Source organism: Phycodurus eques, chromosome 11 (assembly GCF_024500275.1).
Source record: "Phycodurus eques isolate BA_2022a chromosome 11, UOR_Pequ_1.1, whole genome shotgun sequence".
Lineage (NCBI taxonomy): Eukaryota > Metazoa > Chordata > Actinopteri > Syngnathiformes > Syngnathidae > Phycodurus > Phycodurus eques.
Window position 1 is genome coordinate 15,918,228 of NC_084535.1, and position 16,679 is coordinate 15,934,906.

At 41.0% G+C, this 16,679-nt stretch overlaps 1 protein-coding gene across 1 annotated transcript; it reads left to right on the forward strand.

Annotated features, from left to right (window-relative positions):
• Positions 1-744: 744 nt before the first annotated feature.
• LOC133410151 (fibulin-7) lies at positions 745-15,227 on the forward strand. The gene is made up of 8 exons (XM_061690939.1): positions 745-829; positions 1,632-1,794; positions 3,534-3,710; positions 6,968-7,093; positions 7,171-7,308; positions 10,333-10,470; positions 10,823-10,961; positions 13,075-15,227. The coding sequence occupies exons 1-8, from the start codon at positions 755-757 to the stop codon at positions 13,445-13,447; spliced, it is 1,329 nt and encodes a 442-aa protein (XP_061546923.1). The 5' UTR covers positions 745-754; the 3' UTR covers positions 13,448-15,227.
• Positions 15,228-16,679: the final 1,452 nt, after the last annotated feature.

The window sequence follows — 16,679 nt, forward strand, 5'->3', positions numbered from 1 at the left end:
GTTGACTTGCAATTATAGGATTCGTTTATGGAAAAAGTATGTATTTCCGTCAGTTCATTCTACAAATGACGCTTGCTTTTAATTTTCTTTTTTAATTCACATTCACGAAAGTGTGGAACGCGCTCTACATTTAGATGGGTTCGTTTTCAGGTGCTCGTGCTTTTCACTATTCGACCACTAAGTGTCGCTGTTACCCTCCAAACAGCATGAAAAGAATATACAGAAGTCATTTGAAATTTCAAAACCACAGGCAAAAATAAGAATTCATTAGAAACTAATAAAACACTTTTTGTTAGTTTAATTCTTTTTTGAAAAATAATTATTGGGCCAGCAGGGGGTAACACTGTATACCAACTAATTTGTTGGGCTATAATAACATATAATTCGCCATTTCACACCCAAAACAAACAAACTTAACGTTACATTTCCAAAATATATATTATTTACGGACCACTTATAGCGTTATTAACTGATCACAGGAAGCTATTTCCCTGCTGTAAGAATGCTAGAAAGTGGCGATTGTAGCCTACATTGGTGGGAGGGGTTCTTGCAGCAGGAGCCGACGTGTAAAACCCAGAGACCAAACTTTCCTGGAGCACCGAGCCATCTGAGACACCTGATGAGCATCCCACTACAAACATTCCGAACCCACCTGAAGGACACTTGTTAAAATTATTATTAACTTAATTGTGAGGTGGGACAGGGTTTTGCTAAAAGAGGGGGGGGGGGGGGGGGGGAACTGCTTACTGGAGATATGGGGCTGTCTTTTTGGTGCAGGTGTTTGCTTTTACTGTGTTTGACAGCTGTTCATGGCCGCGCCGCAGTTCAGGTAAGAATATGTTCATTATTATGTTTATTAGATGTCTGAAATAATGTTTAGAAGTATTGGTTTAGAGCATCTTTTCTCACGTTTTTGTGTGACAGTTCATTTCTATTCAAGAAACCATCCTAGTGACAGAGGCGAGGAGAAACAAAATTAGTCTTTGCTGCAGCATCTGGAAGGAAAATTGGGAGTCCTTGTGTGTTGTCAGCTGGAGGAATTTCCCCTTAGCCTTGGACATGTAGAAAAGCTCTAGCAATGCACACGTCAAAACTATTTGCATTTTGAGTTTTAATGTCTTGAAGCTAGTTGCAGTTGTAGCAATCCCCCCTCCTTACAAATAGCAGTACAGGAATTCAAGGTATGCCGCCCCTGAGAAATTGCTCCAATGAGCATGTGATTAATAAACCTTGCAGGAAGGATTAAATGCAACTCTGTACTGACTTGGCATCAACATTTGCTCAAGTAACTGATTGTGCCATCCATTCAACTTTGATTTTGGTCATTCAGGTTCATCCAATAACCTTTGACTGTCCTGCTGCCATGCAAAATATACAAAGGAACAGCATTTGGACTCATGTCCTCCAGACATCTGCCAGACAGATTTTGTCTTGCTGTGTTTGGGTTGCACTTAGAAAAGTAATAGGTTGGAGTTGTATATTTTCTATCTGAAAGTAGTGGATCATGTTGAGCACAAGACATTTTAGTGTCAATTACAAACATAATGCACATTTCCTCCAATAACATGGAGCCCCCAAACCCCACCCCCAACCCAACACCACCACCGCCAATATCATCGCTTGTTCTACAGACCTGCTTGGATAAACATCAAGTGGTTGGGGTGCTGCGACAGATGGAGAAGTTTCTAAAAGGCCAGGAGCTTCGATTCACCGAGGGCTTCCGGATCATGAAGTCAAAACTAGCAACGCTTCAGAATTCGGTCTCCAAGTTGCCTCAAGCGGACCAGTCAGCTGGTGAGTGATAAATGGTCACATAATCATCAAATCATCTATGATTGTAGTTGACAAAGGTGTAGACCTGTACTGTAGAATACTTATATTTTGGTTACCTTATCTACATGAAAAATGCAAAATATGAACAAATATAGGGGTACCACAATGCATTAAGGGTCCCTGTTAAACGTTCATAAACATAATGGAAAACATTGACCTGAGTTGTGTGCATCCAAGCCACAAAAAACTTTGCAAATATTTTGCCAAGAGTGTCTTGCCTTATCTGTGCAACTCCACATGAGAAAAGAGGGTGGGAGCTACAATTGCAGTAATGTCAGACTTATGTGATACATCGCAATCATATCAGAGCTTCTAATTGTACAGGTCCACTTTGGTGACCTCAGTATTACGTCTCTGCTTTTGCAGATGATGTGGTTCTGTTGGCTTCATCAAGTTGCAATATTCAACTCTCGCTGGAGCGGTTCACAGCGGAGTGTGAAGCAGTTGTGATGAGCCTCAGTACCTCCAAATATGAGGCCATGGTTCTCAGGCGGAAAAGGGTGGAGTCCCCTCTACAGGTCGAGGAAGAGCTCCTGCCCCATGTGGAGGTGTTTAAGTATCTTGGGGTCTTGTTCATGAGTGAGGGAAGAATGGAGCGGGATATGGACAGGTGGACTGGTGCAGCGTGCAACTCTGTATTGGTCTGTCCTGGAGAACAAGCTGAGCTGAATACCCAGACCCAGACTATGTCTCTCAGCTGGTTTGGGAACGTCAGGGCTTCTCTGCTTATTTTGCTGCCCCTGTGAGCCGATCTCAGATAAACAGAAGAAAATGGATGGATGGATTTTATTGCAGACCGCCGAGCTTCAGCTCGATGACCCTCAGGGGTCCGGGGACCCCAGTTTAAGAAACATTATCAGTGTTTGTTGTGTATAAATAAATACAAATGTAGCTATTAACTTGTTTATCAACAATTTGTAAATGCTTTATCAGGGATCCTTATAACAAAGTGGCTATTCGGTTCGCGTAATCGGATTGTAAATAGTGTAGTAATGCTGTATTATTTTATGAAAAAGTGCCTAATTATACAGAATACACACAATATACTGTGTACATTATTCATTCATCAATCTTTAAACTATGCCTGCTATTGTGGGATTATTTTCACCCAAGAAATTCAAGGTAATCTGTCACTATGGTGACCATTCAAAAGAGGAAGTAGAATTGTGGGATAATTGTGTTATTTGGCTGGTTTGTTAGTGAAAGTACAATCCAAAACTCTCTCTCTTTAACAGAATGCCAAAATATAAAAAGGCAAATAGGTGAATTAAGATGTTTGGATTCAGTCATTCTCGATTTAAAAAAAGCTTCACGCCTTCCATTGTTTATGTGCACACATCTTTCTCATGTGGCGTGATTCCGTCATAAAGTTTATCCTGTTCATCTGGAAAACATTGAACTGCAAAATTGGTCTCAACCCACAAAAGAACAGAACTCTGTTGTTATTAAACACTTTCTCACAATCTTCGTAGGTTGAGGAAGCATAAATGTTTCATAAAAGTCAAACTTGGAGTCCATTTATAATGTTATGTAATGTTAATACTGTATATTACGCAGGCAATCAACTTTCCAGTCTCCTGCTAATGGTGCGTTTTGGATTGCCTAGTGACACGTGTACAGTATATCCCCAGGCAGAGAATGCCAGAGGATGTTAGGAGGCTGGTGTTCTCCACGTGTCATCAGTCTTCTTCTCCCCGCAGCCCCTGCTACTTGCCGGCCCCTGGAAGAACCAGATCACGGGACCAAGTTTGGATCTAAACACCTGGCCGGACATGAGGTGCATTTCGCTTGCTCGCAGGGCTACCACCTTGTGGGATCGGCCACACGTGTGTGCCAGGACAATGGCACCTGGACCGGAGTGGACGGCGTCTGTAAAGGTGAGCCCGACCTGCACTAAACATGCTTCTGCTACTATAGCTACAGGTATGTGAGTCAAGTGGGAGCTGGCTCAAGTGATGCCCAAGGAGACTGGAATGCAATTCCAAATATTGCAAGTCCCGTTCAGTTCCAATTCCAGTCCAAATTCAATTCAGTCAATTAATTTAATTTATCTATCCATCCATTTTCTTCATTTGACAATGCTTGGACCATTTGACAGTCTGATAGAAGGCCTAGTTAAATGTGGCATTCAATGTCTGAGAACACTACAAACCACCTGTATTTCATTCTGCTGTGCGATGGATGCCCCAGCCAGCTTTGTACTTCTCCTGAACATCAGTAGCCTATGTTGGGTGACTGTAAGAGACACTCTCCTCCCACTAGTTCTCCTCCTTTCACTATCTTTTTTGACAGCAGTGTCCTGTTAGATGAGTATGCTAAGTATGCTTTTCATAGCACCATCAGCCGACAGTCACAGCATATTTCATCCTCAAAAATCCCACATTTTGGAACAGATTTATTTACACTCACGCCTAGGGCAACATGAGAAGGCACAACTCTGCAACAGTATTATCTCTGTTTGTGTTTTTTTTTTATACCTGGCATCAGCATTCTAATTTTAGCCATGCTTAACAAACAATATTGACACAGAGTGGAAAAAAACCTTAGTTTAAAAATATCCAGCATAGTGAAGTGGGCTGTTTAATGTTGAGGCAATATGGAGGCCCCTGACAAGCCAAACAAAATATTAAATGAGATGGTTGTCATCCACTATACAGTGACTTCATTGCTCAGTTTTGAACACTCTCAGAATTCGCAGGGCTGCTGACAGTGATACAGTATACAGTATCTTGTTTTGCTACTGGCCCGTTAAACTTTAGGCAGGAAGATTTTCATCCAAGATTGCCCATCAAAATTGAGTTTTTTTCAGCTCGCCAGGTATGTTTATCACCTTTTTGATTTTTAACTGATTGTACATTCCAAAATAAAACTTGCGGGTGAGACGGTGGGCGGGCTGCGACACTGTGAGAGTGTTTACAGTCGACTTCAGTTGCCACCAATCAACAAGGCGCCATTCTCTGTTTAGAAGAGGGCGATGCGTAATCGTAGCAATCCATGTGTGCGTGGAGCATTGGCACTTCTCTAGCCATGGTGTGGTAAACAGACGGTGTGCACGATTACCCTTATTAAATACAGAATTAGCTGGTGATCACGGCTGGCAACTTAAATATGTCCACGGAGCTCAGTATCAGTCTGCTTGCGCCCCGGTCATTCATTTATCTATCTTCCATACTGCTTATCCTCACGAGTGTCGCAGGCGTGCTGGAGCCAATCCCAGGTATCTTCGGGCGAGAGGCAGGGTACACCCTGAACTGGTCGCCAGTTAATCCCACAGCACATATAAACAAACAATCATTCGCACTCACATCTACGGGCAATTTAGAGTCTTCAATTAACCCACCATGCATGTTTTTGGCATGTGGGAGGAAACCGGAGTATCCGGAGAAAACCCACGCAGGCACGGGGAGAACATGTAAACTCCACACAGGTGAGGGCGGATTTGAACCCGGGTCCTCAGAACTGTGAGGCAGATGTGATAACCAGTCGCCCATTCTCGCGCCGCGGCCAGGTCAAATTCAACAAAATTACGTTAGACCAGCGGTCTACCTTGCACCAGGACTGATACATCAGAGCAGGCGTAAATTTAGATTGACTTTCTGGCATCAACTGGTCACTCCGCCAAGTGGATCTCCAAGGACACTCCCTAGCTCTGCAGGGATGCCCAGCTTGGCGCAGACTTGTCTGCCAAATTGGCAAACATGAGCAGTGAGCCTTGCTCTTGCATGAAAATCAGGACACTCCAGCATTTTTGCCCTGCCGTAGATGCGCTCTCTACGAAAATAGAGCCTTTAGTGTTATAGTAACACTCTGATGTAGCATTTGCGGCTAACGTCACAGTATACATTATACAGAGTGAGGGGTGTGGCTTTGGTCAGTGACTTGGTGTGGGGTGGAGGGGGTTTGTGAAGCAAGGGTAGATTCAACTCTTGCTAACAGATTTAAAACTGCAAGCTCCCTGTTTAAGCGTGAAAAAAATCTTGGATTCACAGCATTTACTGTTATTTCACTGCTTGTATTTAAATTCTTATTTTTTAATTGTACAAAGTGCTATTTTTTATTTTGTGCAGGTCTCCACACTGCAAAGATAATATATCATGATGTACATAAAATTAATTATGAAAAACGTATTGCTGGTGATGCTACATAAAGGGTACGATACAAATAAGTCCACATAGAAACAGACTGCCCACAAATATGCTTGATGAGGATATTTGTAATTTGGTTCTTTGTAGTTCATGTCTGTATCTGTATGCATGTACCTATGTGTATTTATTCCCCCTTGATACAAACTTATTGTTATTGAGTAATTTTATTGTCTGCGGTGCTCTAGCAGATGTAGTTTGTGCACATTTAAGGGGAAAGAATCATGTGTAAGGAGAATTCACTACTATGGACGAGTCCATTTGCAGACAGTGATGTGGATATACAATGTTATTGTCAATGCCCAAAGAACTTTCACTTTTAGAGTAACAGTGTAACAACTTCGTCAATATTTCCATATCAAACGTTCACATTTGCTGTTTTCAAGATTTTATTTTGGAATCTTGGACTCACCACTAGTAGTTATGGAATTTAAAGACTTTGTTTTCTTTTTGTTGCTGGACCATAGCTGTCCATCCAATTTTTTTTTTACATTCTATTTCCAGATGACTTACAATCACACCATACTTTACTTTTTACTTTTCGGTTCAGGTGCCCATATTCAAAACCCATAGTATTTAGAACTGATGTACTGTATATTTGTATTTAAAATATTGCAAGTGGAGTCACTAATGGTGTAATGGTTCACGTTGTGACTTCAGTGCAGGCAGCGTGGGTTCAGTTCTCACTCTGTGAAGGTATGAATGTGAGTATAAAGTCTTTATACTGTATGTACTCTTTAATTGACGGGTGACCAGTCCAGGGTGTAGTGCCCCTTTCGCTCGAAGTCAGCTGGGATAGGCTCCAGCAACCCACGACCCTGAACAGGATAAGTAAGCAGTATTGAGAATGGATGGATGGATTGATGTGTCGTTTTTTTTTAAATATTACAACATGACTCACTGTAATTTTCCCTGTTGGGACATTGTTGGTTATCCATCAAGATAGAAAAATACTTTATATTTGTGTTATCTTCTGTCTCTGGTGGCTTCAGACATCGGTGAATGTGCAAGTAACCCCTGTCAAAATGGAGGTACCTGTGTGGAAGGTATTAATCAGTACAAATGCACCTGCTCACAGAGCTGGAGTGGCTCCCGCTGCCAGCACCACACTCAGACCGGTAGGTTGCACTCAATAAATCACACAACTCTTTCTTCGCTTAGCATAAGCCAATGCATATTGTTTTCTTAAATGCAGCTCCTCCTGAGTGGAGCGTAATGAATGACCCTGCATTCAGCCGAAAACCTCGCTGTGCCCAAGTGAACCGGGCCCAACACTGCAGCTGTGATGCGGGCTTTCACATGAGTGGCACCTCTGACAACAGCATCTGCCAGGGTGAGTGACTGTTGACTGTAATGTGTTACTTCATTACTGTCACGACTGTGTTGATAAGACAAGGCCAGCAAAGCAATTATGTCCCAGCTTGAAATTTTTAGCAATTCATTTCCTTTGCTGATCTGAAACTGCACAAGAAAACATCCACTAAATACCTGAATCTTCCACTAGTAATCAGCGGAGGGCAGTCTGTAACAAACAAAATAATCCTCTCGAGAGGTCACGAGCTGATTAGCATCAATGTAGGTCACAGTTCAGGTGCTTTTAGGATGTCATTAAGAGACAAGCATTCACAGTAGCATTGACAAGAATGTTGTTGTAAACAATGCTAAAGGATTTAACAGTGCATTGTAGCATCAACATATTCGCACTTAGTGAAATTCTCGTGGGCGAGACAGTGGACGACTGGTTAGCACATCTGCCTCAGAGTTCTGAGGACGCAGGTTCAAATCCGGCATCGCCTGTGTGGAGTTTGCATGTTGCAGGACGCCCACCACCCTCGTGAGGATACGCGGTATGGGAAATGAATGAATGAATGAACTTCTTGTTCATTGCTCTGAAGTAATCCCTGTGCTGCCCGTAGTCTCTGTGGGGGCATACAGTATTGGCATATTATCTGGGAGTTGCTATGATATGATGTGGCATATTAACAGGAATTGGTGTCCCTTATTTTAGTTCCTAGTCACTGATGGTGTAGTGGTATACTCGCCTGACTTTGGTGTGGGCAGCGTGAGTTCAGTTCCCACTCAGTGACGGTGTGAATGTGAGTGCGAATGGTTGTCCGTGTCTATATGTGCCCTGCGACTGACTGGCGACCGGTTCAGGGTGTAGTCCGCCTTGCGCCCAAAGTAAGATGGGATAGGCTACAGCACCCCGCGACCCTAACCAGGATAAGCGGTGTTGAAAATGGATGGATTTTAGGTCCTATGATTCTGAACGAGGAGGAGGAACAAGTAGTGGTTAGCATGTTTGCCTCCCAGTCCGATCCATCCCACATTCTACAGAACAGGTTAAGTTAGGTTAAAAGAAGACTAAATTGTCCATAGATAAGTTCTAGCTCACCCATGGTCCAAATGAGAAGAAGTGCTCTATAAAATGGCTGGATAGACAGTAATAGAGAACAATTTTATAGTATTTGAACAGCTGAAACAAATGGTAAACAGGATTGAATTGGCTGTATACAGTTGTATGTTTACAGTATGTATTAGGGGTGGGACGATGCAGCTAACCCATGATAGCCTGCAGTCCATACTCTGGTTTTTGGGCCATGGTTCGGTACTTTTTTTGGTACATGTTTTGTGCATACCAAGAACAACTTTTTTTTTCACTCTCAAAATTATGTCTTTGATTTTGCTTGCCATCAAAAACTGCATTTTGTAGTGTAGTCAATAATATAACTTATTTAAAAACAATTTCAAATGATAAACTCTTATTCCTTGCCTAACTTAATACATGTGGCAATACAGCAGTATAAAATATGTATCACAAATTTAAACATACACAATTGTAAACAAAAACTACTTACTCTGCAGGCACGACCACTTGACCCAAGCTTAATGACTTGCATAGTCATAGCGGTTGAGAATTAAAATTAAAGATGAAATACGTACCACAAACAGCGCACAACATAACGTAGGTCGAGCGTTTTCGTTACGTGACCAAATCACACATCTTCATTCACAGAAAAGGGCTGCAAATCTTTAGCATTAAATTCTCCTACTGCACGGGTTATTTTCTTGTGTTTATCTTAATTGGCATGATATGGCTGCTCAAAAGAATTCTATAGTCACTTTCTGTTTTGCTGGTGTTTTGTTACCTTTTCGAGTCGCTCAACTGTCGTGTGTGTACACCAAGCGTTATGCCAGAATACGAACACAGGAGAAGCTTGGTCATATTACTCGTGTTTCCTTAAAAAGTATGGGACATGTTTCAAACAATGTTTTCAGACAGTAAAATTTCTGTTTACAGTGTTTATTCCCTTGTTACTGTATTCAACGGTCAAACCGAAATTAATCCACACAGGAGATTCACATTTTCGTCTCAAATCCTGTGCTCTGTGGTTTTACGTTTTTTTTTTAATTTTACTACGTCCGTGACCTGGACTTGGTCACAAGGTGAACACGTCAACGCAAAGTGAAGTGCAAAACCGAAAGCCACGCGCCATAATGTTGTATTGTCCTGTGCAGAGCATACCATATGGTATGCGCTTTTATCAGATACCGACCCATCCCCAGTATGTATATGGTTAAAGCACTTAAAACAGGATTGTGATAAGTGTAGCATGTTGCACATGCATTCAGTGATACCAGTAATGATGTTTTATTTGGAACATCCTAGCACTTACTAATTATCCAATCAGAATGCTCATACGTCATCCTTTATGGAGCCAAGGCGCATATTTTACAATTAAAAAAATCTCACGGCACACCAACAAACAAAAATGTCACAAAATGTGTATACATTAATTACTGTATGTACTTCCTGCCATCTAATAGAAGAGCATTTATTTGTTCTGTCTGTCACTATGCCTCCCTGGCATAAATAGATGAACAAATATACATTATTCCTTGTAAATAAATATTTTTTGGAGCAATTAAGTAACATTTTATAATTTCCCACAGCACACCTGAAGAGCGCTCACAGCACACTAATGTGCCCAGCACACTGGTTGAGAATCACTGCTCTATACTGCTCACATGCTATGATATGCTGTCCCGTATTTACATGCCTTATTCCTCAGCTGCATTTGGCATTTAAGATTGATTACAGCAATCTGTTACATTATCGCATAATGTAAAGGTATTTGGGAGATCATAGCCCTTCATCACTATTTCAACAAAATACAATTTCTACACATAATACCCAGGCAACCCAGGTTGTCAGAAACAGTCTCATTTTATGTTTGTTCCAGAATGTGATTTTAACATGGCGAATTTCCTCCATCCTAAATATTATATTCCTGTGGTCCTGTGTACAGCAGCCCTGCATGCTCCTGTGATGCCTGCCTTTTCCTGTTTTTCACAGATGTCAACGAGTGTGAAGTCTACCGTCTGGACCAGGGAGGGACGTTATGCATCCATGAATGTGTCAACGTCCCAGGCTCATACCACTGCTCCTGCCCCAGTGGCTACAAGTTGCTCCCAGATGGGCGGAGCTGCGAGGGTGAGTGACAGGAGGGTACAGGAGACAAAGGCGCATTCACAAGGCCTTACCAGCTGCAGATATGACTTGTCTGTTAGACCTATGGGGGTTACCTGTGATTTACAACAGTGCAAAGCTTCCAAACTCTTAGATTCTCCTCGTGACCAATTCTTTTGAGCAAAAGGTTTGGCTTTGGAATGAATGACCTCACCATTTCCCAGCAGAAAGGATCTGTAGGACATGAAGCATTTATGTGAGACTGAACCAAAAAACCAAATAAACAACTGGAGCTCAGCACCGACGCTAAGACTGCGGACGGTCTGGCTGCTGGCCCCTCACTCTACTTACATGCCTCTTCTGTTTTGTCTTCCAGATGTGGACGAATGTTTAAACCAGCAGCACAACTGTAGCCGAGGAACAACATGTATCAACACCGGGGGAGGCTTTCAGTGCGTCAACCCAGACTGTCCCCGTTCCCATGGCAATATCACCTACGTCAAAACATCTCCCCTGTACGAGTACTGTTTTAACTTTTTTGCTACTGTTTTATCATCTTTCATGTTACGGCAGCATTCAATGGGCCTTTCATGTAAGGAGAATGGGTTCCTCAGGGACGTTTTGACTAAAAAAGGCTTCAATTTTGTTAGTTTTGGTCAACATAACCTTTACTAGAAATCACAAAACCTGGGCGCTGGGATGGAGCTGGGGTGTGCAATGCGTGCCTGGATACATCTGTTAATCTTGAAATTAATAATAGGCTGCTGAGATGCTGTATGTGTTTTGCATTTGCATGTGCTACTTTTAAACTCAACATGACAGTTTGTACCATCTGAAAGCTAAGCAAATCACTGGAATGCAAACAGCCCCAATTAAAAATGAAAACACCTTCTTTTTTTTTTACCCCCCCACCCTTTCGTCAGTTTAGGGATAAATGTTAATCAGAATATTACAAACGCTATGGAATGAACACTTTGTAACCAGTACAAACTTCAACAACAATGTATAAACATTTTGTTCAATCAACACTACAAGCATTGAACAGTATCATTTTGGTACAGGCAGAAAATGTGATAAACTTCTAGAAAGGGATATCATTAGCTTGTGCAAGTGTACTGAATGTTGTGACTGGTGAGTGTATTTCATCATTACTAACCTTGGAGTGCAGCTCAAAGGAGGAGGACGAGATGATTGTGCAAGCACACACACAGAAGCCACATGAGAAGCCCAAAACTACAAAAATGAGATTTGTGGTTAAAGCTGTAAAAGAGTGAAGCAAACCATATGTGACAAGAGCATGCATGCTCAGCAGAACTGCATTGCCAAACATTATTTTCTCTTTAATGCTCTCCAATTGCTAAGAAACATTACGTCTCAGTCAAGCCAAGCTGCCTGGTCTGAAGGACTGAAACATAGCACTGTGTGCTCTTACTTAAGCAGCAGTGTGGTTGAACGCTGATGCCAGCGGAGGAGATGACTGAAACTTTTGGCAGACACTAACACGGACTACGAAAAGCATGGCTTAGCACTGTAGCTTAGCCCAATCAGATACTACATTCCAAAACATATGGCCTCACCAGTATCAGAAAGGTATTGATTCAAACATATCTTATAATTATAATTATATCATTGTATTATAATTGTAGTTTGCAGTTTTGTACAGCTGCATTGCATAGAAATGTCTCAGTAAGATGCAGGTTTTTGAGACAGCTCTCATAATGGAGCTCATCAGATGCAGCTGTACCGAATGAAGCGTCCAGGGAGCGTATAATTTAGGTTGGATGTCATTGTTGATTCTTCATAACCGCATGTTCATTTTCCACACATTCCAAGTGATACTGACTGAAGGAAAATATCCTCTTAAAAGGAAATTGCAGATGACACACATTTCCCATAATTTGTTATATTTTGTTCTATTCTGCAAATATTTATAACCACAATATAATAAAAAATGCAGATCTTCATATGTGTGAAACACAAAGAAATGTGAATTCTGCTGTCTTAAAAACACAACCCCCCCCCCCCAAAAAAAATCCTGAATAGTGATGTAATGGAACTGATTTCTGATCTTGATCTTATTTTATGAATATTAGTTTATCAGTTTATACTTGTTCCACTCGCAGATTTAAAAAAACAACTTAAAACAAGACATTCTGTCACTAAAATAAGTACAGTATGAGTTTTCATGAAAAATGAGGTTAAGTTCAGTAGGTAAGATTTTGCGTTTTTGCAGTGTTAGGACACTGAAAGAAAAGTTTGTATACATTAATACACCTTTACACTTTTATATTAAAAGTGTGCTGAAAAATTATACTAAGAAATTTTTCATAGCTTATGAAAGTCTTTGGCTTTCATGATCTTGTAAATAAATGCTGCATGTACTGTACGCATCGCCTCTCCTTAAGGCTTAAAATGTACTCTCCCACATGATTATATTGTGTATGAAACATTCATAAAGTACATAATTGTACCTTGAAGGGAACAGTGGCTTTTCACTGAGGTGATAACCGAGGCTTATGTTCCATGTAAAGGGCCTTCACATATGAAACACCACCACACATGGACTGGAAATCAAACAGCGTTTATCTTCCCTGTGCCTCTAACTTGATGTGTTTCTGTCTTGTGCAGTCAGTGTGAGAGGAATCCCTGCCCCATGGAAAGCCGCTCCTGCCACTTTGCGCCAAAGACCGTCTCTTTCCACTACCTCTCCCTCCCCTCCAACATTCAGACGCCTGCCACTCTTTTCCGTATGGCCACCGCGGGGGCTCCTGGGCGCTCAGGGCCCGATAGCCTGCGCTTTGGCATCGTGGGAGGAAACTCACGGGGTATTTTTGTCATGCAGCGCTCAGACAGACAAACCGGCGAGCTGATACTGGTCCAGCAGCTGCGCGGGCCACAGGAGATCAACGTGGAAGTGGACATGTCGGAATACGCCGACCGCACCTTTCAAGCAAAGCATGTGGCCAGAGTCCACGTTCTGGTGTCACCTTATAACTTCTGAAGAAGTTGAGGAGGAGTAACTGATAGTACTGATCATCGTCATCCCATTTCAGCCGGTCACAGGCCAGAGTGTGCTTCGGTTATAGATTTTAGAGTGAAAGTAAAATGAGTGCAAATATACAATTCATATTACAAATCACAGTACAAATATGACAGCACTATATGTCACTCAGTGGAGCACAGACCTCCACAAGGGCCAAATAACCCTAAATTGAATCAACATCAAATTGTACACCATCAAAGATCCCCATTGTCTTGCCTATTCTGCTCTCTCAAGACGGACGGAAAATTGAAGAACATGTCCTGAATTGGAATGCATCAAATGTAGCGATAGGGTTACAAAGAACCCTCAATTTTCCAGTTCATTTCTAAAAACTTTCTGAACACTTTCCATGGAAAGATAGATTATTAAAAATATTCAGTTGGACGAGAACAACACTTTCCATGGCACTCAATGTGAATTATTGGGTATTAACTGGAAAATTGGGGAATTAACACATGCATGAATATGTATTTGATGAACATTTTGTTCAATCATAAGCAGACATACAGTACATGCAGACTAATAACTACATCAATTATTTTGATTTCTACACAGTAGTTCATCAGTACAGTAGTTTTTTTTTTTTTCAAATTCCCAAATTTGGACTTTATTACCATTAATACCTATTTAATTTCAATGGAAAATATCCAATTTCCTCATCAGAGAACATGACTGTTGAGAATAACTGTTGTGTTACTCCACAAAACCACCACAGTAGCCCTGCCCCCCTGTTCTAACACGTGGGTACCTTATTATATGTTGGATATATTATTGCTGGTTTTTGCATCTTTTATCTTCCATCATATACTGTATATAAGCACACTATTCATTCGTACTAAGGTTATTTTGCTCTTTTAAAGAGTGAATGATCTACAGTAGTGGGACTTTTCATATACTCACACTTCATACATGTATTTTGAGGATAATAACAACTGCACAATCTGAAATATTGTCTCTACATAAATGAAATAAACTCGTGTAACATCTCAGCTTTTGTTAGTTACCTCACTTGATGCTACACAGTGTACCAGCGCTTCTTTTCAAGAGTTAGGCAGTAAAACCAAAGCACAGGGGATTAATAAATCCTGGATAGTGATAAAATCTTCTCAGAATGAATGACAAGGGATGTTTCAACACACTTTCAAAGCAGTTTGGATCTCATCAGAGATACGGAAACTATAAAATATGTAAAAACACATCTCACTTTTTTTTTTAAATAAGACACTAATGTTCAACACGTGTGTCTTCTTACTTCCCTCTGTCCTCTCCCATCTCTAACCAGGGCTTTACATTTGCACTCAAATCAAATCGTACAGTATATTTTTCGAAAGGGGATCGGGGGTGACCATCAAAAATACACAGCACAGAACATCGCAACGTGCCTTATTTATCATATTGGAAGTGCATTTCAGGAAAAATATGTTCTGTGCAAAATCACACGAAAGATCAGCATTTGACCTGGTGTCAAGTATAATGTCACAGGAGAACTCAGAGCGTGTTTTGCTCTTTGTTTGGTTATTTTACACTAATTATTCCAAAAGATGGGCTGCTGTCTTGGATGCTGTCATGCGAGACATCAGCAAATCTTGCTCGACATTGGCGTATACCTCAGAAGAGTAAAAGTAAGTTCAGCAAGCATAGCATTAACTGTGGGCTCCAAAAGATCAAACGATCTCAACAAGGGGTGTCAAGAGAAGGAGAGAATCAGGACAACAGAAATACACACGGGGAGTTAGTGAGCATTTAAGACTGCAACATAACCATACAATTCACCTCTTGTTGAAGTAAATGCAGTGAAAGTTGTATTGTTATTACGTCTTTCAATGGTTAACTTCTTTTGATACTTGTGTGACAAATTATGAGAATATTTGAAAACGATGCACAACATGCATTTACGACATAAAGTAGCTTCGTAGTTTGTCATTAAAGCTGAGCTTTTTTGTCGTGTGACTGAATGGGTATATATCACTACATGTAGGAAGTCCACACACCCCTGAATCTTTTCAAGAGGGGAGGTAAAAACAAACAACTGAGATAGTATGGTTGCAGATGTGTACACATCCTCTTATAACAGGGAATGTGGCTGTTTTCAGAATTAACCAATCACATTCAACTCATGCTACACACCTGCTACCATTTTTAAGATGCCTCTAATTAAAAAGAAATAAAGTTCAGATGTTCTAGTAAGTTTTTCCTGACATTTTGAAGTCATATACACCATGGTCCACAGAGAGCTTCCACGGCATCAGAGGCCTCTCGTTGTTGAAAAGTAAGGAGAAGGGGATTCACATAAAATCTACCACAGTGAATACAATCAAAATCAGGTGGAGAGAATTTGGCACAAGAGTGACATTAGTAAGAACTGGACATCCCTCCAAAATGGATGACCAGACAAGAACAAAACTGGTCAGGGAGGCTGCAAAGAGGTCACCAGCAAAATTGAAGGAGCTGCAGGAATTTGCGAAAAGTACAGGCTATTTAGTACATGCGACAACAATCTCCCGTCTTCTTCATACAGTACATGAAATGTGGAAATCAAGGTTGAATTTTTTTATCCATAATTCAAAAGGTGTTTTTGGAGAAACCACAAGACAGCTGATTACCAAAAGAAGACCATACCTCTACTGTGACGCATGGTGGTGGCAGCATCATCAGCTTTGGGGTGTTTTTCTTCAGCTGGAACTGGGGCCTTATTCAACATGGAGGAAATTATGAACAGTTCCAAATACAGTGTCAATGTTCGCACAAAACGTTCAGGCTTTTGCTAGAAACCGAAAACTGTCAGGAAAAGCCTATCAGAAAAGCCAAACTTTATTTGGAGTTAATCAGAGGCACTTTAAACGATGGCAGGCTTGTGCTGACTCCCATTTAATAAATTGGAATGTGATTGGTTAATTCTGAACACAGCCACAACCTGTGTGCAGCCGCATTATCACAGCTATGTTTACTTCTTCCCCTATTGAAAATATACATATTTTTTGTTGAGTTGTACAGGTTATAGGTCACATTATTGGTGCAGAAGGTTGTTAAATGATTGACCTTGATCTATAGTTTTTTTTATTCCACAAAAGCTGGCATTTGAACAGGGGCGTGTAGACATTTTATACGCACTGTATATGCCCTGAGCTGTGAGAGGCTCTAGCTCACTGGCGACTCATTACAGAAAATGGATGGCTATATTGACAAATCT